This window comes from Notolepis coatsorum (genome assembly GCF_963971535.1).
Source record: "Notolepis coatsorum genome assembly, chromosome: 5".
NCBI classification, from domain to species: domain Eukaryota; kingdom Metazoa; phylum Chordata; class Actinopteri; order Aulopiformes; family Paralepididae; genus Notolepis; species Notolepis coatsorum.
This window is the reverse complement of record NC_140169.1, coordinates 18776731-18800805: the sequence shown is the minus strand read 5'-3', so window position 1 is coordinate 18800805 and position 24075 is coordinate 18776731. Positions and strand designations below refer to the sequence as shown.

The window sequence follows — 24075 nt, the reverse complement described above, 5'->3', positions numbered from 1 at the left end:
GGGTGCTAGAGACATGATCGAATAGACGTTTATGCGGCTCAATCTCCTGAACACGGCGCGACCCATTCCTAATCGATCAGAACTAAATCGGCAGAGAAAAAGCCCATTTTAAAGCACCTATTCCGCGTGCACATGCACAGATTGCCCATGGAGTCTGGACGACGCGAGATGACGCACGAATGAATGTGGACTGTTCCATCAGAGGGGGGAGCTTCGGTGGTAATGTGAGTGGCTACAGACCGCTGCACTTATATTTGAAATTTGAAATTTATTTGAAGGATAAACCCCTTGAGATATGCTATCTCGTTTTCGAGGGGGTCCTTAACATAGGATACAAAACATACAATACATAACAAAACAAAAAACAGGACAACAAATGCACTTATACACTGACAGACGCTCTCCCAAGCTCACCCCCACAATCCACACTGATTCCTCCCAAGAGGATCACCGATATACCGTATATATGTTCCCTTATAAAACACATACAAAATTATAATTTGATCTGAAAACGACATGTAAGCCCTAACACAGTAAATCAATAACAGGTGCAAGTAGTCTGTAGATGAGTGAACAAAGATATCGTGAATAACCGGTAAGAGATCTGAGTGAACTAGGCAGTTTGTTCCAATCAGCTGGTGCTTTATATTTAAAGGCAAGTCGACCGATAGCTTTGATGGTTCGAGGTATACTAAAGAAAGGAAGATCTGTGTGTCTTAAATTATAAGTTGAACTATATGGTGTTAAGAACTGCTTTAGATAGGGGGGATAATTAAAGTAAATACATTTGTAAACAAAAAGCAACCAATGAAAATGTCTTCTGAATTGGGGAGAAAGCCAGTTTAACAACTCAAACATAAGACAGTGATGGGTTCTATAAGGACACCTCAATATAAATCTGCAAACACTATTGTAAGTAACATTTAAAGGACGGAGACTTAAATACAAACTTAAATATAAACATTAGTCTACCTGGAAACTCAATGAGGTAATTGTAGATGTCGCCATAAGACGCGTCTGGCCATTTAGTGGGATAATTTTTTAATTATCCTGTTCGGCTGAAAGGACACTGGCCACCGAAGCTCCCCCCTCTGATGGAACAGTCCAAGTCAATTCAAGAATTTTATTTGTCACGGCATACAAGTATACAATGAAATGCGGGTGGTCTTGCCCGCAACGATGTGCAATACAGTAGTAATAACATATAATAGAATCCAATAGAACAACATTGTGCAATAAACAAGTAACATTGTGCAATAGACAAGTAACATAGTAGGGCATATCGGTATATGTACATAAGTTATTTACAGAGCATGGAGGACATGCTAGGTCCTTTGGTAGTGCAATGCACTGTTAGCTACGGATGAGGCACTGGGTCTTTCTGTACATGCTAATTTATACAATCTCAGGTTATACTATACTATTTTTAAAGTGACCTTTCCTTAGTGGCCGTAAGTGTGGGCGTGTGCAGCATGAGAGTGTGCTTGCTCATGTTAAAGTGGCTCCTAGTGTGTGAGTGTGTACAGTGTGTGTGTCGTGTGTGTGCTCATGTGTGCTTGTGTGTGGAGAGTTCAGTGTTCAAGGCTCTGATGGCCTGGGGGAAGAAGCTGAGCCGAAGTCTCTCTGTCCTAGTAGCTGGTGTTCGCAGGCGTCTGCCTGACCTCAGCAGCATGAACAGGCTGTTGTTGGGGTGGTGAGGGTCTTTCATTATTCTGCAGGCTCTGGATTTGCACCTCTTGTTGTATAGAACCTGCAGGGGTGGTAGTGCAATACCCGTGGTACGCTCGGCTGAGCACACCACTCTCTGTAGGGCCTTCTTGTCCTGTGCCGTGCTGTTTCCATACCACCAGCATTCCAGTACCTCAACCTCCTCCCGGTAGGCCTTCTCGTCGTTGTCCGAGATCAGCCCCACCACCACCGTGTCGTCCGCAAACTTCACTATGGAGTTGGAGCTGAACTTGGCCACACAGTCATGTGTGTATAGTGAGTACAGCAGGGGGCTCAGAACACAGCCCTGGGGGGACCCGATGCTCAGGGTGATGGTGTTGGAGGTCTAACCCCCCACCCTGACCGCCTGGGGCCTTTCACTCAGAAAGTCCAGTATCCAGGCGCTCAGAGCGGAGCTCAGACCCAGCTCGATCAGCTTGTCCACCAGTCTGGTGGGGACTATGGTGTTGAACGCTGAGCTGTAGTCAATGAACAACAGTCTCACATAGCCCCCCTTCTGACGGTCCAGGTGAGAGAGGGTGCTGTGCAGTACTTGGGAGACCGCATCGTCAGTGGACCTGTTTGGCCTGTATGCAAATTGCATAGGGTCCATATCACTGGGGAGGGAGGCACAAATGTGATCCTTGACCAGCCTCTCGAAACATTTCATGGCCACAGAGGTGAGTGCCACCGGTCTGTTGTCATTGAGACCTGCTGGGGAGGGTTTCTTTGGTACCGGGATAATGGTAGACATCTTGAAGCAGGCAGGGACCACTGACTCCTCCAGGGATCGATTAAATATGGTGGTGAACGCAGGGGCTAGCTGGTTAGCACAGGACTTAAGTATGCGTCCTGTTATTCCATCTGCGCCAGCAGCCTTTCTGGTGTTCACCTGCATAAATGCTCTTCTCACACTGTGTACCGTCAATGAGAGAGCGTCCCCGCCCCCCCGCGGATGCCCCCCCCCCCCTTCACAACAGCCGGCGCGCCAGTGACGTCACTAGCTGTTGAGCTAGCGGTGCCGCTGTTTGCACCAAACCGCGCGTAGAAGGTTTTGAGCTGGTCCGCGAGGGAGGCGTCGTCGCTCCCCACATTCATTCGTGCGTCATCTCGCGTCGTCCAGACTCCATGGGCAATCTGCGCATGTGCACGCGGAATAGGTGCTTTAAAATGGGCTTTTTCTCTGCCGATTTAGTTCTGATCGATTAGGAATGGGTCGCGCCTTGTTCAGGAGATTGAGGCACATAAACGTCTATTCGATCATGTCTCTAGCACCCCCACAGCCGTATCTGCAACCACTTACATCACGGCTCTCATCCACATTCATTCATTTGCTCCCCCCGCAATATCCTCCCCGATTTCAATGTAACGCGGAAGTGTAGTGGTCTATAGACATTAGCATAGTAGGTAGTAATATAGGCAAGGTAGATTCCTTAGTAGCAAAGTGCATGATAGTAAAAGACAGTACAAAGTTTACCAACGATTTCTTCCTCCTCTCTTGATATTATGACGTCATCACTGTGCAACGACGACTTTCATACGTAAAGGGCCTTTTCCTTTATTTAAGTGTGAGATATGATGTGTTGTGATGCAGTACAGCCGCGGTGTGAGGGAGTCTCTGTTTTTAAAAGGAAGATATTAGATATGGCATCTTGTATGATCCCTCGCTGTTGTCTGACTGAACATTAATCTCACGTTTCACTGACATATCTGGTGCCTGTTGACGTTTTCTGACACGTCTTCTTGGCTGTAGGGTTCTTACTGTTGCTGCTGCTATCTTTCCAAGCATGTGATATATTGACTGACTCCTCCATAATAGTTCTTAAACTGTAGAATATCACAGAATATGTTTTCTTGAATGCTCGCACACGCAGATGCGTATACGTGCAACATGTTTGCCTAGTATTATTATTTTCTATAAGTATAAGTGTTTTTGTTTGTCTCAGATATTTCCCTGCTTGCTTGTTTGTTTGCTATAGGGATAGCTAGGCGCTATGTCATCATTATTCCAATTCCAATTCTGTGTCTTGTTGCTTCCAGACGGGATATTCAAAGGCAGTAAAATGGTGCCGTGCTGTCACTGTGTCCCGTGTTGCAGCAATAGAAATTATGTCAACAAAACAGTCTCTTACTATTGCTTTCCTCCGTTACCGTTTCTTTTTATTACCGTTTTTTTTTTTATAATAATTTTTTTGAGTTATACGAGTTGAGACCCTTTTTCACAGACTTTGAGAAGTCAGCGAAGTTTGATTGATTGATTGAAAACTTTATTAACAGATTGCAGAATGGGTACAATACAGTACGGCTTAATACTACAACTGCTAAGAGGATGCAGACCAGAAAAATACTTTTGTCTTGTTTACATAAGGGTCCTCCATTTTCAATTCATCAAGACATTTATGACATACAAGACATACAAATATGAGAAAGAAAGAGAGATCATAATTTTGACATTTACCGGGGGGCCAGTTTCTAATTGCAGCCACCCGTAGGTGCTCTTTGAGAGCGGTTTTGAAGGAGGGTATGGATTCACATTCCATTACGGCTGTGGGTAGGGCGTTCCACATTATTGTGGCATAATTGTGAAACGTGTTTAGTCCCTTGTTTGAGCCGAATCTAGGTTGCACATGATTTGTGGAACTCCCTCTGGTGTTGTGGTAGTGGACTTCACTGACCTTTGGGAAGTATTTTGACATGTACATGGGTATCTTAGTGGTGTAGTGTATCTTGTAGACAAGGCCCATTGCAAGTTGCTGTACTCTGTCGTCTACTCTAAGCCATCCTAGTTTGTCAAAATGGGCAGGGGTAAGGTGGGTTTTAGGTGTAAGGCCAAGCAGTAGTCTGACCAGTTTGATGTTTGTAGCCTTGTTTTTAGGGCCTTTGAGGTGCTTTAGTACCATGAGGTGCAAGCATAGTCGTAGAACCCTTGAATGAGTGCTCCTGTTAGAGTCTTCAGGGTATTCTTGTTTACCAGAGAGGAGATCCTGTACAAGAATCTTGTTTGTTGGTTGACTTTTTGATTACATTGGTTGCCATTTTGTCACAGGAAAGATTTGCCTCTAGGATGGAACCCAGGTAGGTAATTTCATCTTTCCTTGTGACAATATGACTGTCACCCACTGTAACTGATAAGCCGTCGGTCTTGCTGAGTTTGCTATTTGATCCAAAGAGAATGGATTCCGTTTTACCCAGGTGTAATGATAGTTTATAATCAGCGAGCCAGGTGCAGATTCTGCCGAGTTGAGGGCTTTTTCAACCTGCAACCGGCTGAGTCGTCCGCGAACAGGAGCAAGTTGCAGTCACAAGCTGATGACATGTCATTTGCATAAATTAGGAACAGTAAAGGTCCTAGCATGCTTCCTTGTGGAACACCACAGCTCACTGGGAGGGGGAGTGTACCATTCACCTCCACCATCTGTTCTCTCCCCTCCAGGTAGAATTGCATCCAGCTCACTGATAAACTCAAAACCAATTGCTTTTAGCTTATCAATCAGAAGGGAGTGATTGACTGTGTCGGAAGCCTTTTGGATGTCCAGCATGACCATGCCGCAGTATTTGCCCGCGTCCACCTCGTGTTTGATGTGGTCGTTCAAATAGAGAAGGCATGTGTCAGTGGAATGGGATGTTCTGAAGCCAGATTGTAATTTCGTAGATTCGCTTTTTTTTTTTTGCAAAGTACTTTTCAACCAGTTCATAGAACATTTTTCTCCATAACTTTCAAGATGGAGGTAAGAATAGAAACAGGGCGGTAGTTGCCTGGGTCTAATTTGCTGCCTTTTTTGTGCAGGGGGGTCACTCTCGCAATTTTGAAATCTTGGCCATGGCCAGTGGCCTTGTTAGTTTTTTGAACACCATCAGTTGTTACCATTTCGAGTTTGAAATCGTCTGCGAACCCCTAGGTTTTTGTAGAAGGCTAGGATGTGGAAGGGTCGTTTATTAACCAGTGTTGTGGCTATGTTTGTAAAGAATATGTTTAAGTAATTGGCCACGTAAGTAGTAAAAGTAGATAAAAAAAAAATTTATTGGCCACGTCCAGCTTGTCTGTGATGAGTGTTGTCTCTCTTAACACTATTGGGACCGGCCACGTATAAATACGTGTTTCGAATCCATGCGTTGTGGACCAGAGGCACGTATATAGCCGTGACAAGTTGTTATTGTTTTATTCCATATTAATAACCGGATCAAGATCCCCGATCGTCTCCCCGATCGACTCTGCAGATCTACCCTCGGCAACATGCAATACCGGCCAGATCCTCTTAGGGGCGCCATCGCTCCACTGCAGTATCATTGTGGGCGAATGGAATTTCTTTTCTTTTTTAACCTCCAACGGAGTATCATATTACTCTGATCCCAAAGCAACATCATGCACCGTGTATCACGTTTCGAATTGCAGATCTCACTATGGAAAAGAAACCCTCCCCAGCAGGTCTCAATGACTACAGACCGGTGGCACTCACCTCTGTGGCCATGAAATGTTTCGAGAGGCTGGTCAAGGATCACATTTGTGCCTCCCTCCCCAGTGATATGGACCCTATGCAATTTGCATACAGGCCAAACAGGTCCACTGACGATGCGGTCTCCCAAGTACTGCACAGCACCCTCTCTCACCTGGACCGTCAGAAGGGGGGCTATGTGAGACTGTTGTTCATTGACTACAGCTCAGCGTTCAACACCATAGTCCCCACCAGACTGGTGGACAAGCTGATCGAGCTGGGTCTGAGCTCCGCTCTGAGCGCCTGGATACTGGACTTTCTGAGTGAAAGACCCCAGGCGGTCAGGGTGGGGGGTCAGACCTCCAACACCATCACCCTGAGCATCGGGTCCCCCTGCTGTACTCACTATACACACACGACTGTGTGGCCAAGTTCAGCTCCAACTCCATAGTGAAGTTTGCAGACGACACGGTGGTGGTGGGGCTGATCTCGGACAACGACGAGAAGGCCTACCGGGAGGAGGTTGAGGTACTGGAACGCTGGTGCCAGGACAACAGCTTGCTCCTGAACATTGGTAAAACCAAGGAGCTGATCGTGGATTATAGGAGAGGACAGCAGGAGACACACACACCACTGAGGATAAACAGGGCCACCGTGGACAGGGTGAGCAGCTTCAAGTACCTGGGGGTCCACATCTCAGAGGATCTGACATGGTCAACACACATAGACACAGTCGTAAAAAAGGCGAAGCAGCGCCTCTACCACCTGAGACAGTTAAGGAAGTTCAGAGTATCGGGGAAGATACTCCAGTCCTTCTACTCCGGAGCTGTAGAGAGCATCTTGACTGGAAACATCACTGCCTGGTATGGAAACAGCACGGCACAGGACAAGAAGGCCCTACAGAGAGTGGTGCGCTCTGCCGAGCGTACCACGGGTATTGCACTACCTCCCCTGCAGGTTCTATACAACAAGAGGTGCAAATCCAGAGCCTGCAGAATAATGAAAGACCCTCACCACCCCAATAACAGCCTGTTCCAGCTTCTGAGGTCAGGCAGACGCCTGCGAACACCAGCTACTAGGACAGAGAGGCTTCGGCTCAGCTTCTTCCCCTAGGCCATCAGAGCCTTGAACAATGAACACTGAACTCTCCACACACAAGCACACATTAGCACACACACGACACGCACGCTGTGCACGCTCGCACACTAGCAGCCACTTTAACATGAGAAAGCACTCACTCATGCTGCACACGCCCACACTTATGGCCACAAAGGAAAGGTCACTTTAAAAATAGTATAGTAACAGTGTATTGCACTACCAAGGGACCTAGCATGTCCTTCATGCTCTGTAAATAACTATGTACAAATACCGTGATGTCCCACTATGTTACCTGTTTATTGCACAATGTTGTTTATTGGATTCCATTATATGTTGTACTACTGTATTGCACATCGTTGCGGGCAAGACCACCCGCATTTCATTGTATACTTGTATGCCGTGACAAATAAAACTCTTGACTTGACTTGGAATAAGGGGATTTATCATCAACCAATGGACATATCGATCTACCAGATGCCGATCGATAACGGGGAAATGCTGTAGGGTATCCCACGGGCTGACGGTAAGACCTTATTCACCTAAATTACAGCCGGATCAGACATTGTTGTGAGACGCAAGCATTCGATCAGTGAATGTGGCTACTTACACGGACACTCTATTGGTAATCAATAATACTAATCGACGTTCCCCGCCGCCTCCCTTTCATCCATAGATGCTATGGGATAGTCCGGATCATAAGCAGTTTGTGTTATTTCATTAGCATATATACAACGGAATTGCCGTTGAATATAACGTTAGTAGCCTTTAGCTCTATAAGTAGCTTTCCAGAAAATATATGAGACGAAATCTGCGATAAAGCTTATATTCACAGCGCTATAAAATGACAACCTATTGATGGATTTTTTTTTCTTTAAGCCATTTTGAAGGGACGGTTTATGAACTCAAGTGACAATGAGAATGGACAGATAGCAATACTATAAAGTATAGATATAGCTCTACAAAGACACATCGGTTTGTTGACAAACCTTGGTCCTCTAGCACCATATTAGACGGGGCCGAACGGTCGTCAAAGTGTTAATGTAGATGTTTGTAAATCTGGTTTTCAGTTTCTTACTGCAGCCTAGTTGGTTGTTGAGTAATTTCCAAAGCTCAGTTTTATCATTGACAAAAATAATATTTTGCAGATTTGATCATGGTATTTACATAGTTTCTTAGCCTGTTTCGTTGTTGTTTGAGTTTAACCATGTGGGCTTGGAGATCACTGTTGAAGCTTTTGGTAAGCTTTGACTGACTTTTATGGAGTTCAGAGCATTTTTTGTCTCTAGTTTTCATAGCGGTCAGTATGTCTGATTGCATCCATGGCTCGGCGCAATTTTTAACCCTGGTGGTTCTCAGGGGGGCCATGTTGTTTAGTATTGATGAGAATTCGGTTTTGAAGCCAAGCCATGTTTCTTCAACTAGTGTACCACTGAGCTCATCTGACCAGTCCAGGCTCTCCAGTTCTTGGTTAAAGGCCTCACCAGAATAGGTTCTAAGGTCCCTAGATGTGACTGTTTTGTGACAGCCAGCCTTTTGTTTTATTTTTTTGCGGGTACAGAATATCATAAAATGATCACTTAACCTGCATACTATAACCCCTTTCTTGGAGATCCTGGACTTGTCCGAGGTCAGAATGAGATCAATTGTAGTTTGTCTTGAATCACACACCCTTGTGGGTTGGGTGATGAGCTGACTGTCTGACACTGTGCAGATCACAAAACCTACTGAATTTGAAGACGGGTGCTTCTTTACGTTGCATATCCGTGTTCCAGTCCCCAATAAGATTTTTTCTACATCTTCCACCCCAGCTAAACACCCATCAAGTGTATCATAATTAAAAACCACTCTGCTCTGGAGGTCTGTAGATGGTGCCGACTAGTACAGTTTTAGCCCTTTCGAACATCATTTCAACCCATACCGTTTCAATTGCATCATAATTGACAGTAGGATGTCACAGTAAAAAGGGTGAGCGGTTCCTGGGCTGTAGCCATTGCTGTTTACATCGGCCGCATTAGACTAAACATGCTAGTGGACACTGAAGTAATTTGTGACGTCACACTAGCCATCCCTATAGTGTCCTGCTGTTCATAGTATAATGTGTGTGCTGTTTGTGTCCCCAGCGGGCGGACAGAGGTGCAGTCTGTGCAGTATGGAAAAGAGAAGGGCATCAAGGACCGGGTGTTTGCCAGGTAAGATGACAGACGTGCAGCACTACACTTTAAAGGGGACGTCCAGCTGTATTTCCTTCTCACCAGTCGCCACGGTGTCCTTGGTAGAGTCCTTTCTCAGAGTTGGCGCGATGGGGCCGCGCTCCAGTCTGTTCAAGCCCTGCAATGAAACACTGAGACCCACATGGAGTGTGGTGCCGTTGACTTTGCATTAGTTTTGTGGCTAACTGTCTCGAGCTGCGGGTATCTGGTATGAAGAACAGCATGGATTGTACTGAAAGGGTAAGTCAAGATAGACTGCGCTCACAAAATATAACACTGGGTGCTGAAATCCCGTGGAGTATATTAGAAAAAGAAAGCAATACGCTTGGACCAGCACTCACAGATTTTGGTTATTTAATGGCAGCCTGAAACAAACATGTTTCGGAACAATTTATGTTCCTTCCTCAGTGTTGATGGCTAGCAAATGTTCTCACCGACAATAATGTTTCTATACCAAGCAAAGCAGGAAGTGACGTCATCCACAGGTGTGTTGAGAGTTGCTATAAGGTCGAATTTGACCCAGGAAGTACTTTGATGCCAAGAGTCCATTCTTAAGTCAAAATTACCACAATATAGAAATAATAAATGTAGATATAAAATATATAAACATAAAATTGTTGTTATACTAGAAACAAAAAACAAAAATAACATCTAGTATGTATGGCTAGGTAGATACACTCTAATGCCTTATTCATTTTAAATATAAAATATAAAAAATAAAAAATAAACCCTTTGGCGTAAAGTCAAACTCTTTTTTTGAGCCTCATAATAAAGAGGAAAAAGGAAAAAAGAGGAAAAAACTACACCTGTTCGTTGTGTCTAAGGGTATTAGTCTTACTAATGGCTCTTTAAAATAGATCTATAGTCTAATCATTAATACTCCCTTGTATACTTAGATACTTGTTGCTTAAATAACTAGATGCCCTTATTTGTTGGGCTAAATGGATCTTACTCATATTTACTGAACCAGGCTCACCCTCCATACATCATTCTAAAGATACTAAAACATGAACTAATAATCGGCCTTAATGGGAAAGGTATTTAAAGAAAGGGGACTCTTATGGATCGGCAGCATCATTGGTAAGTAAGATATAGGGATAGGGGTCCAAAGTCCTGAACTTATCCATCAGATTTTGTCCTGTGTGGAACCTGCTGAATAGTAGCAGTACAATATATCACTGGACTGAATTAGAAAATGGTTTAATAGGCTTGTAATCTTCTCCTGAATCAGTACTTGTAAAATGCCTCTTGTGTTATATTGTTTTCTTGGGTTGAGCCTCTATGTTATATTGTTTTCCTGGGTTGAGTCTCTGTTATATTGTTTTCCTGGGTTGAGTCTCTATGTTATATTGTTTTCCTGGGTTGAGTCTCTATGTTATATTGTTTTCCTGGGTTGAGTCTCTGTTATATTGTTTTCCTGGGTTGAGTCTCTATGTTATATTGTTTTCCTGGCTTGAGTCATATGTTGTATTGTTTTCCTGGGTTGAGTCTCTATGTTATATTGTTTTCCTGGGTTGAGTCTTATGTTATATTGTTTTCCTGGGTTGAGTCTTATGTTATATTGTTTTCCTGGGTTGACTGAGTCGACGTCAGTCAAATATGAAGTGGAAATATATCAGCACACAAGTGACGGTCAAATTAACCAAAATACACATTTGCATTTCAATATGGCCTGAAATGAAGTACCATATATAACATGCTGAGATATATATATATATATGTTTTTCTATGTTATTATTCCCTGCTTGAGCAGGTCTCCCAGCAAGCCCTTGGTCAGGAAGCTGGTGGGCGGGACTGACTGGGAGGCGGTCAGCAGAAACAGCCTATCAGATGAGAGACTGGAGACGCAGAGCCTGCCCACCCGCTCACCACCAGGGACACCTAACCAGTGAGTCAGGCCTATGTCTTAATGCTTCACCTCTCACCAGTGAGTCAGGCCTATGTCTTAATGCTTCACCTCTCACCAGTGAGTCAGGCCTATGTCTTAATGCTTCACCTCTCACACACCAGTGAGTCAGGCCTATGTCTTAATGCTTCACCTCTCACCAGTGAGTCAGGCCTATGTCTTAATGCTTCACCTCTCACCAGTGAGTCAGGCCTATGTCTTAATGCTTCACCTCTCACCAGTGAGTCAGGCCTATGTCTTAATGCTTCACCTCTCACACACCAGTGAGTCAGGCCTATGTCTTAATGCTTCACCTCTCACACACCAGTGAGTCAGGCCTATGTCTTAATGCTTCACCTCTCACACACCAGTGAGTCAGGCCTATGTCTTAATGCTTCACCTCTCACCAGTGAGTCAGGCCTATGTCTTAATGCTTCACCTCTCACACACCAGTGAGTCAGGCCTATGTCTTAATGCTTCACCTCTCACCAGTGAGTCAGGCCTATGTCTTAATGCTTCACCTCTCACCAGTGAGTCAGGCCTATGTCTTAATGCTTCACCTCTCACCAGTGAGTCAGGCCTACGTCTTAATGCTTCACCTTTTAGTAGAAAAAGGGGGTAACCACTGCGCTCAGACAGGTGCGTAGTCCAACATTAATTAAGTTGCAAAAAAGGAGGTAGGGACCGCACTCAGAATATCGTTGTTTTTATTTTCAAGTTGTTATAGCGCACAAAACGTTTTCAGCCATCCGGCCTTCATCAGTGTGCAAATGACAAATGTGACAAAGACAACTTAAATAGGCTGTACTTGACAACAGGTGGGAACAATCGGCAATCAGTCAACAGGCTAGGTTGACGTCATGATTAGTAGCAGGGTTAGATTGACAGGTAGATATCACAATATCACATAAATGTGTATGATGGCTATGTATGAAAAACAACAAATTTATACATATTACAATACAATATTTTCAGACCTGTATGGAATAAAAAAGACAGTACATTGGGGGTATCAGGTTGTTAGACCGTTCATTAAACAGTGTACTAGTTTTTTTTCTCATACAGTAGATAACTTTGGATAGCACCTAAGGGAATGGAGCTCATATAGTAGATAACTTAGGATAGCATCATAGCACCTAAAGGAATGGAGTTCATATAGTAGATAACTTAGGATAGCACCTAAAGGAATGGAGCCAAAATGGACTCTTCATTCATCCCAGATGGAATACATAGATTTGAGCCGATGTCAATACAATATACAATTTACAACTCTGTATGGAACAAAACACAGTACATTGGGGGTATCAGGTTGTTAGACCGTTCATTAATCATTGTACTAGTTTTTCTTTATACAGTAGATAACTTATGATAGCTAAAGGAATGGAGTCAAATTGAACTCTTCATTCATCCCAACTGGATACATAGATTTGAGCCGATGAATCCATACACATTCCCGTTGTAAAAGAAGTTGTTCATGGTTGCCACCCCTTCTATTAAGAAACACCATCTCTAGACCTATGCACTTGAGGTCATTCATTTTATGATCCATTTCGTTAAAATGTCGTGCCACAGGGGAATTAATGTCAGTCCGCTTTATATTGCTTCTGTGTTCATTCAATCTGATTTTTAATTTGCGGGATGTCTGTCCAATATAGTATTTTTTACATGGGCAGAATAATAGATATATTATGTGTGTGGAATTACATGTAATTAGCGATCTGATCGTGTAATTCTTCCCGGTGTGGGAGTCGTGAAATGTGTTTGTTTTGATCATGTGGCTGCAAGATGTGCATGATCTACATGGGAAGCCCCCATGAATAAAAGGCTCTGGCTTTGAATACGAGTCCGCTCTAACAAGGCGGTCCTTCAGGTTGGTAGCCCTTTTATGTGTAAAGCGTGGAGGGTGTTGGAAGTGATCATTTAAAGTTCTATCCGATGATAGAATGTGCCAGTGTTTCATGACTGGACTTAATAACATAACTAAATGGATCATAAGTAAGGACATAATTAATGGTGCCTGATGTTCTGTTTCTTTCTTTCTTCCGAAATAGTTATTTTCTTTCAATTTGGTTTACAGTGGCCATGGCAGAGTTAAGACACTGCTTTGGGTAGCCCTTTTCATCAAATCGTCCCAACATACTCTCATTTTCGGAGTGGAACTCCTCCTGAGAGCTACAGATACGTTTGAGTCTGTATAGTTGACTTACTGGCAGGCTTTTCTTTAAAGGCACTGGGTGGTGACTAGAAAACTGTAGGAGATTGTTTTTATCCGTTGGTTTTCTGTAGATGGTTGTGGCAATTAGGTTATTAATTTTAGTTAGTTTTACATCTAGGAAGTGAATGGATTCTCGGCTCTTTTCCATACTAAAAGTGATGGATTCTACACAAGAGTTCAAATAAGACAAAAAGGATGACCGCTCTATCTCATTTCCTGACCAGACCATGAAAATATCGTCGATAAATCTAACAAAGTATTTGATATAGGGTCCATACAACGCATTGTTGTAAATGAAGTCCTCCTCGAACTTACCCATAAATAAACACGCATAGGCGGATGTGGATCCCATAGCAGACCCATATTCCTGTTGGTAATAGGTATTTTCAAACATAAATAAATTTCTATTCAGTGTAAATTTCATCAGTTCCATGATAAATTCATGTGGAGGCGTTTTGGTCTGGGTGTTTACCTAGGAAATGGTTCAAAGCTTCTAGACCAAGGTTGTGGTTAATGTTGGAATATAGCGAAGTAACGTCTAGGGTTACAAGAATATCACTGTCACCAATATTTCGGACTAAATCTAGTTTAGATAGAAAGTCAGAGGTATCTTTTATATACGAGGGAAGTTTCCAAACCAGTGGTTGGATGTGATAGTCTACAAACTTGGAGCCATTCTCTGTGAGGGACCCTCTCCCCGAGATTATTGGTCGGAGTGGAGGGTCGTTTGGACATTTGTGCACCTTGGCTAAACCATAGATGACAGGTGTGATAGGGAACTCATCCACCAGGAATTTTGCTTCTTTTGCAGTGACCATTTATTTTCTTCAGCTCTTTTGATTATCTGTTTCAATTCTAGGTTGTAGTTATTCCTGGGATTCAGTAAAATTCTCTTATAATATTTGGTGTCAGTTAACATCTCTTTGATTTTTTCACTGTATCTACAGTAGATGTATCCATTATAGAGATTCCACCGCCTTTGTCACAAGCCTTAATGGTGATATTTCTATTCTTGGCTGGTTGGTCTGCAGCCTTTCTTTCGGTTTGAGAGATGTTTTTTCTCTTGCTATTAATCAGTTGTTCGCTTTCCACAAACTGATTCTCAACTTCATCCTCTACCAGTCTACAAAAGGCATTAATAGAGTGATTGTTGACCATAGGGTTGAAAGTGCTTTTGGGTCTGAACACTTTAACACTGGGATCTGGTAAGACATTGGATTCAGAATTCGCAAAAAAAGCTTTCAGTTTAACATTTCTGAAAAAACTGAACATTTATTTTTTTATGGTAAACGAATCGATTAATGGTGTTGGAACAAACGACAGTCCCTTGGTCAATACCTGTTTCTCAGTGTCAGTGAGAACGTGAGAAGAGAGGTTGAAGATGAGGTTTTCGGGTGGTGGTCTCACCACCTGCATTGGCCCCAATTCCTCCCTCCCCTTGCCCCTCTTTCCGCGCCGGGTGCGGGCCACATGTCGTGTGGATCTTCCTGTTCTCTGTTGCGTAGTCTCTGCGAGGATTATGTGATATTGTGATATCTACCTGTCAATCTAGCCCTGCTACTAATCATGACGTCAACCTAGCCTGTTGACTGATTGCCGATTGTTCCCACCTGTTGTCAAGTACAGCCTATTTAAGTTGTGTTTGTCACATTTGTCATTTGCACACTGATGAAGGCCGGATGGCTGAAAACGTTTTGTGCGCTATAACAACTTGAAAATAAAAACAACGATATTCCGAGTGCGGTCCCTACCTCCTTTAATGCTTCACCTCTCACACACCAGTGAGTCAGGCCTATGTCTTAATGCTTCACCTCTCACACACCAGTGAGTCAGGCCTATGTCTTAATGCTTCACCTCTCACCAGTGAGTCAGGCCTATGTCTTAATGCTTCACCTCTCACCAGTGAGTCAGGCCTATGTCTTAATGCTTCACCTCTCACCAGTGAGTCAGGCCTATGTCTTAATGCTTCACCTCTCACACACCAGTGAGTCAGGCCTATGTCTTAATGCTTCACCTCTCACCAGTGAGTCAGGCCTATGTCTTAATGCTTCACCTCTCACCAGTGAGTCAGGCCTATGTCTTAATGCTTCACCTCTCACCAGTGAGTCAGGCCCATGTCTTAATGCTTCACCTCTCACCAGTGAGTCAGGCCTATGTCTTAATGCTTCACCTCTCACACACCAGTGAGTCAGGCCTATGTCTTAATGCTTCACCTCTCACCAGTGAGTCAGGCCTATGTCTTAATGCTTCACCTCTCACACACCAGTGAGTCAGGCCTATGTCTTAATGCTTCACCTCTCACCAGTGAGTCAGGCCTATGTCTTAATGCTTCACCTCTCACCAGTGAGTCAGGCCTATGTCTTAATGCTTCACCTCTCACCAGTGAGTCAGGCCTATGTCTTAATGCTTCACCTCTCACCAGTGAGTCAGGCCTATGTCTTAATGTTTCACCTCTCACACACCAGTGAGTCAGGCCTATGTCTTAATGCTTCACCTCTCACCAGTGAGCCAGGCCTATGTCTTAATGCTTCACCTCTCACCAGTGAGCCAGGCCTATGTCTTAATGCTTCACCTCTCACACACCAGTGAGTCAGGCCTATGTCTTAATGCTTCACCTCTCACCAGTGAGTCAGGCCTATGTCTTAATGCTTCACCTCTCACCAGTGAGTCAGGCCTATGTCTTAATGCTTCACCTCTCACCAGTGAGCCAGGCCTATGTCTTAATGCTTCACCTCTCACCAGTGAGTCAGGCCTATGTCTAAATGCTTCACCTCTCACCAGTGAGTCAGGCCTATGTCTTAATGCTTCACGTCTCACACACCAGTGTGTAAATATTGCACTGACCACATAATAACTGCTTTTTTTTTGTGATCAATTATTTATTGAGAGAATGAAATACAGAATTGTAGACCACAGAGCACACAGAGGATTCCACTCTGAGAACAGGAGTTAGTCAGCAGGAAAGAGGAGATATTTTTGTTAATAATAATGGTAATACAGGAGCGGCTAGGTGGTGTAGTGGGCAAGGCACTCGCCACCAGTGTGGAGACGCTAGGATTCGCGTGTTCGAATCCAGCTCTCCACATTGTTTTCAGTTTAGCTGGTCGTCCGCAGTAATACACATTGGCCGTATTACGGGGAGGGAAAACTGAAGGGTGGGGATCGAACGTTGTGAACAAGCGACTCCTACAAGTCGGTTGGTGCGCCTGCGCAGTAGAATCAGGAAGTGTCGGGGGCAGCGTGAGCCTCCCACGCGTTACTCCTCGCCACTGAGAGATCGAGCTGCGCAGGTGAAAAGATGCGACTGCTGTTACCTCAAGTACCGGAGGGGACTTGTGCTATGTATGACTTAGTCCACATTGCAGCCGGCTTGTGGGAGGCAAGAAACAGCGTTCGTGACAGGGGAGGGTTGAATTGGATGATACGAAATTGGGATGGGAGAAAATATAGAAAAATGGGAGAAAAAGTGGATCAAAAAAAATAATGGTAATACAGAAAGGAAGAAAAAAGTTATACAATAATAAAATAATTTAAAATCAATAATTAAATACAATAACAAGTAAATACATGTACATGAACATTCAGTGGTAAATCAAGAGTAGCAAACAACCACAACGATGACAGAGACAGCAAACGGTATATGCTAATTACAAACATACAACATATACACATACACGCCCTGTAGTACTAAAGGGTTATGTAAAAGAACATGAGGTTAACAGCTTGTGACCAGGAAGTACACTTACCCCCAGCATCAGTAAACTTACAATTCAAGAATATACTGTTTTCCATGTTCAATCAAGTATGCTTGACATGGTTTCTATGCAGAGAATACTACCCAACAATGCATTGCAACCAGGCTGAGGTGTATTTCATCAATATAGAGGAGCTGTGATGGAGATCATTCTGCACCTTGACTTTGTCCAGATACTGTATCAAAGAATGACTCTCTCCAGTCAGCCTCATCGGCCATCACAAGAATATGGTCTCACAGTATTTTTTCTCTTCTCTTTGTGTACGTGTGTGTGTGCGCACGTGTCTCTCTGTGTGTGTGTGCGTGTGTGTGTGTGTGTGTGTGTCCAGCAGGAACTCGTTGTACGTGCAGGAGGGCACCCGCATGCGCCCCTCGTCCGTCGGACACCTGGTCGATCACGTGATCCACGCTTCGCCCAGCCTACCCGTCTTCTCCTCCAATCACAAGTCGGCGTCATCCACACAGGCCAATAGCATCAGCTTGGACTCCACCCCGTAAGTCTGACCCCTTGTGGAAACTCACAGGAAGTTCTCTAGTCGGAGAGCTACATGTGTTCCTTATAAAAATCTCCCCATAGAGGCCTGTATAACACAGTGCCCAATACCAGAGTCCCCAGAGTGTCGCCATGGTTACAGCAGTGTGTTGCCAGGAATGTGTGTGTGAGTAGTCATGGTGATCACAGTGTCCACACACAAACCCCTTCTATTGAGTTACAACCGTAGGGTTCAGTAGAACAGGGCTTCTTAAATTCTTCCGGCTTGTAACCCAGACAATGTACACTGAGTCTTAACCCGACTGCCAGACTCAGTGAAACATGTTGCTGCTACTGATGGAACCAACAGAGACGGACCCATCGCCCATCTGGGGTCCCAACCAATAGTTTAGGAAACTTTGCCCACAATACTACTTCAGTATCTGTTATCAGATGGTGACTGGCGTGGTGAGAATAAAGAGAACATGTACAGTATAGCCTTGGGGATCCTTAATAAAACTGGCGCTTAAAGGGAAAGGCCACCCCATCTTAAGAATTCACATGATGTTCTTCCTGTGCCCCAAGACAGTTCAGTCAGTATTTGTGAACATGCACAACTCTCTCCTAAAGCTAGACATTAGATATCTGTATTACATCCCTGATGTAACTGGGATGTGGGGCTGCTTCATAGACAATGAATGGGGCTCTGACTTTATGAGGCCATACAATGTAAAATGGCTTCTCTCCATACATAGCCTCATACTAGAGATGAGAGAACCTACACTGCACTAGATGTAACACCTTACACTGCACTAGATGTAACACCTTACACTGCACTAGATGTACAGTAAGACCTTACACTGCACTAGATGTACAGTAAGACCTTACACTGCACTAGATGTACAGTAAGACCTTACACTGCACTAGATGTACAGTAAGACCTACACTGCACTAGATGTACAGTAAGACATTACACTGCACTAGATGTACAGTAAGACCTACACTGCACTAGATGTACAGTAAGACCTTACACTGTACTAGATGTACAGTAAGACCTTACACTGTACTAGATGTACAGTAAGACCTTACACTGTACTAGATGTAAGACATTACACTGCACTAGATGTACAGTAAGACCTACACTGCACTAGATGTACAGTAAGACCTTACACTGTACTAGATGTAAGACATTACACTGCACTAGATGTACAGTAAGACCTTACACTGCACTAGATGTACAGTAAGACATTACACTGCACTAGATGTACAGTAAGACATTACACTGCACTAGATGTACAGTAAGACCTTACACTGCACTAGATGTACAGTAAGACATTACACTGCACTAGATGTACAGTAAGACCTTACACTGCACTAGATGTACAGTAAGACCTTACACTGCACTAGATGTACAGTAAGACCTACACTGCACTAGATGTACAGTAAGACCGTACACTGCACTAGATGTACAGTAAGACCTTACACTGTACTAGATGTACAGTAAGACCTACACTGCACTAGATGTACAGTAAGACCTTACACTGCACTAGATGTACAGTAAGACCTACACTGCACTAGATGTACAGTAAGACATTACACTGCACTAGATGTACAGTAAGACATTACACTGCACTAGATGTACAGTAAGACATTACACTGCACTAGATGTACAGTAAGACCTTACACTGCACTAGATGTACAGTAATACCTTACACTGCACTAGATGTACAGTAAGACCTACACTGCACTAGATGTACAGTAAGACCTACACTGCACTAGATGTACAGTAAGACATTACACTGCACTAGATGTACAGTAAGACCTTACACTGCACTAGATGTACAGTAAGACCTTACACTGCACTAGATGTACAGTAAGACCTACACTGCACTAGATGTACAGTAAGACATTACACTGCACTAGATGTACAGTAAGACCTTACACTGCACTAGATGTACAGTAAGACCTTATACTGCACTAGATGTACAGTAAGACCTACACTGCACTAGATGTACAGTAAGACATTACACTGCACTAGATGTACAGTAAGACCTACACTGCACTAGATGTACAGTAAGACCTTACACTGCACTAGATGTACAGTAAGACCTTACACTGCACTAGATGTACAGTAAGACCTTACACTGCACTAGATGTACAGTAAGACCTACACTGCACTAGTTGTAAGACCTTACACTGCACTAGATGTACAGTAAGACCTACACTGCACTAGATGTAAGACCTTACACTGCACTAGATGTACAGTAAGACCTTACACTGCACTAGATGTACAGTAAGACCTACACTGCACTAGATGTAAGACCTTACACTGCACTAGATGTACAGTAAGACCTACACTGCACTAGATGTAAGACCTTACACTATACCAGAGGTGGGCAATTATTTTTCCCAGGGGGCCAAATGAGCAACTGAAAATATTTTGGAGGGCCGGGCCAAAATTCCGAACTCAATTATGCATAATATACATTTTATTTCTATATAAAAAGCAGTAAATGGCATTGTTTTGACCGCTGGTAAGAGTGTATGTTATTATTTGGCAATTAAAAGGTGAGGTTAGCTTTCAAAAATATCATTTATTCAAATAGAATTTTTCAAAATGATAAACATAGTCAAGTTAGACCACGCTCACAAGTTCTCACACTGGGTGCTGTAATCCCATAAAGTTCAGTATATCAAAGCAGGGTAGCCGGACCAGCACTCACAGGTTCAATGTTTTTTAATGGCAGCCTGAATAAAAAGCAGACATGTTTCGGACAATGTCCTTCTTCAGTGGTATGGCTAGCACTGGAAATACATTCAAGGTGATGGTTAAATACACCTGGCAGGTAATTGACACGGCAGGAAATGACATCACAACACAGGTGTGCCTGTGCAATATGACCAAATGAATGACCTATCAAAATAGAGTCCAATCATAATTTATACCTATATATAGATATATCTAACACCAATCTATATTATAAACAATACAATACAAAATTACCAGAAACTTGATAACATATAACATGCCCATTAATTTATAGGGCTGATTGAGCCACTTTACGTAATTAATTAATTAGTTTCAAATTATCCATTGGGCATCTTTGTGAAGCATGCCTCTAGTTTGGCAACAAACAACAACTTTAATCAGACCAGAAATAACAATGTAGGAGTAAGGAGATTAAAGGAAACAGGTTAAGACGTTCTCTTCATTCATTCCTCTAGGTTCGATGCAATTGAACAGACCGGATATAATAACATTCACGTTGCAACAGCAGCTTGTGTCTGTCTCCACCTCGTGCTGGCCTGAGTACTAACTTTAATCTTTAATTTTATCTTTAATCATACCCTGGCACTGTACACAGGATTGGCAGGGAAAATTCCCATCTGGGACATTAGACATAAAATGAGAAGGTTTCTTTAAGGGCAAATCAGTTTTGACTAGGAGATTAGATAAATTCGCTTGTCTCTTGTAAAAATAGTTAGGCGAATGCTGAAACGCTGTCCCTATAAGAGGGTCGGACTGCAGAATATGCCAATGTTTATTGACAATACTCCGTGTCTCTCTCGTAATAGGGCTGTAAGTAGACACAAAAGATACTTTGTCAGGTTTATCTTCTTTCTTTCTGGGGGTAAACAACGTGGCCCTATCGATATGCTTGGTTTTATTCAAGGCTTTGAGTGTCAAATCGGCACTGTATCCTCTCTCGTGGAAACTGCCACGGAGCACCTTTGCTTGTGCAATAAATGTATCGTCAGTATCACATATTCTCTTATAACGAAGTATTTGGCTATAAGGAAGACTGTTCTTCAAGGCTGGGGTGTGATAACTAGAATAATGCAAGAACGAGTTACGGTCTGTCTCCTTTTTAAAAACCTCTGTGTGTAATGAGAAAATCATGTGTCCCATTTCACTTGCTATATTTCCACATTTTAGTGTTCTTCAGTTCATTTTTTTTACTGTGCAGAAAAAAAGAACAGGATCAAGTGTCCCATTTCACTTGTTATATTCCCACATTTTAGTGTTCTTCAGTTCTTTTTTTTTCATTCAGTGTCAGTCTCTTTTGAGCTTTAACAAGTCCATCAAAGTCAGGTTGAATGTCTGAGGTGGAGATGCGAAGCACAGCTGACAGATGTTCATCAGTGAGAGAGGATCTGTACCTGGATTTGGTAAACGTCATGACTGAGAATGTCTGTTCACATATGTAGGTGGATCCAAAGAGAACCAACATCTTCTGAGCATGTCTCCTCATGTTTGGAAAGTTCTCCTCCTTGAGAGCAGAGTAGAACTCTAGCAGTGATGCTGACTTAAAGTGCTCTTTCAGTAGTGAATCAGACTGCAGGTCAATGAGTTCAAGCTGTACATCAGTGGGTGCACTATCAACACTGCAGGTAAAGGGAGAGGAAACCAGCTGCATTTCATCCTCAACCTTTTTGAAATCTTGAAAACGCCTTGAAAATTCATCATGCAGTGCTCCCAACATGGATGAGTACCTGTGCCGGTGATCAGCTGATGGTTTGACTTCTTTCAGGGTTTTCATGTGTTCGAGATTGTTGCTGCCTAGTTTGCCTTGAAATTAATTGCAACTTTGTCATGAAGGCTTTCACATGGCTATGCATTTCATGAGCAAAAATGCCCTTGCCCTGCAGTTGTGTGTTCAATATAGGGATGGGTACCGTTCACATTTGAACCGATACGGTACTGGTACCTGTGAATCGATACCGGTACCCAACGGTACCTTTTTTCTGTACTTTAGTCTCTAAAAATGTAATCTACCGGTACCTACCTCAGTTGTGGAAAAAAAAATCCAAACTTCAAATAACCACACTTCCGACCGTTTTCGGCTTGCCATTGCCCCAACTGCTTTGTTGTTGAATCAAGTCAAATCCTAGGTAAGCGTATATTGTGCGTGTGAACGTTGACGTGAAAAGAAAAAAAGTAATTTTTTTTTTTTTTTTTTTTTTTTTTTTTATATTATCATGTTGTGGAAGTGAATCAATGAGACGAGCAGACGGAGTATCGAGTCTCTGAACTTTACTTCCAAACAAATCCAACAGAACCAAGGTACAGCCACACCCTTAAGTCAACTCCCTCCTGTCACTCAATCAGTGTCCATTCTGAAGTGAGACACCTCCATCTAGTGTCCACCACACAGGCCCCCCCCGAACATTCAGAATTGACATTCAGTGCAACACCAAACAAACGGAACTGAACACAACAAACCCCCAAAAACAATGCACCCAGTGTCTTCAGTCTCTTTTAGGAGGTCTGACCACGCGGCCATAACGACTGTATTTAACAGTCACAGGGAACGTGGAAGGGGAAAGGGTAAGGGTAGGGGCAGGGGGCCGTCCCCGCCGCCGCCGAGGCTTCGTCGGTGGAAAGGTAGGGGTAACAACGGCCGGAGGGCATGGGACAGGGGAAAACTTGGGTGGCCGGCCCCGGCGCCGGGGCTGAGCCAGCTCCACCGGCCCATTTGGGACCACATGAGCAGGCTTAAGACGATCGACTGAGATCTGCTCCTTATTCCCCCCCATGTCCACCACAAAGTACTTGGGGCCCGGCTCGAGGACGCGGAAGGGCCCGTCATAGGGAGCCTGCAGTGGAGAACGGTGGGCATCATGACGGATGAACACATACCTCGCAGTCATCAGGTCCTTAGGAATGTAGGACTGGGGAAGGCAGTGATGTGTGGGAACTGGGGCAAACACCCTCGCTGCGTCCTGGAAGGCAGATCGGTGAGCTGTAGTGGACCAAGGGGCAGAGGAACCAGGAAGGAACTCCCCTGGGACCCTCAGCGGTTGACCAAAAACCAATTCGGCTGAAGAGGCCTGCAGGTCTTCTTTAGGGGCAGTACGCAGGCCCAACATGACCCACGGAAGACGGTCGACCCAGTTGCCATCTGTGAGCGTGGCCCGGAGAGCGGCCTTCATGGATCTGTGAAAACGCTCACACATGCCGTTGGCCTTTGGGTTGTATGCTGTGGTACGATGGAGTTTCACCCCAAGTCTCTCAGCCACGGTGCTCCACAGCTCAGAAGTGAACTGGGATCCCCTGTCCGAAGTCAGGTCCAATGGCGTGCCAAACCGAGTGACCCAGCCGAAGATAAACGCCCGAGCCACCTCCGCAGCCGTTGTTGATGACAGGGGAACAACCTCCGGCCACCTGGTGGTCCTGTCCACCATAGTGAGGAGGTGTGTGAAACCCTGAGACGGGGGAAGTGGGCCCACCAGGTCCACGTGGACATGGTCAAACCGCCTCTCTGGAATGAGAAACGGCTCCAGGGGGGCCTTAGTGTGA

The 24075-nt window shown here is 43.9% G+C and overlaps 1 protein-coding gene across 1 annotated transcript in view; it reads left to right on the top strand.

The window, feature by feature from the left end:
* The window catches only part of ptpn4a (protein tyrosine phosphatase non-receptor type 4a), a 331217-nt gene that overhangs the window by 283349 nt on the left and 23793 nt on the right, over positions 1-24075 (top strand). The window contains 3 exon segments of the mRNA XM_084314028.1: positions 9359-9427; positions 11202-11336; positions 17632-17796. Coding sequence (XP_084170154.1) covers positions 9359-9427; positions 11202-11336; positions 17632-17796 — 369 coding nt within the window.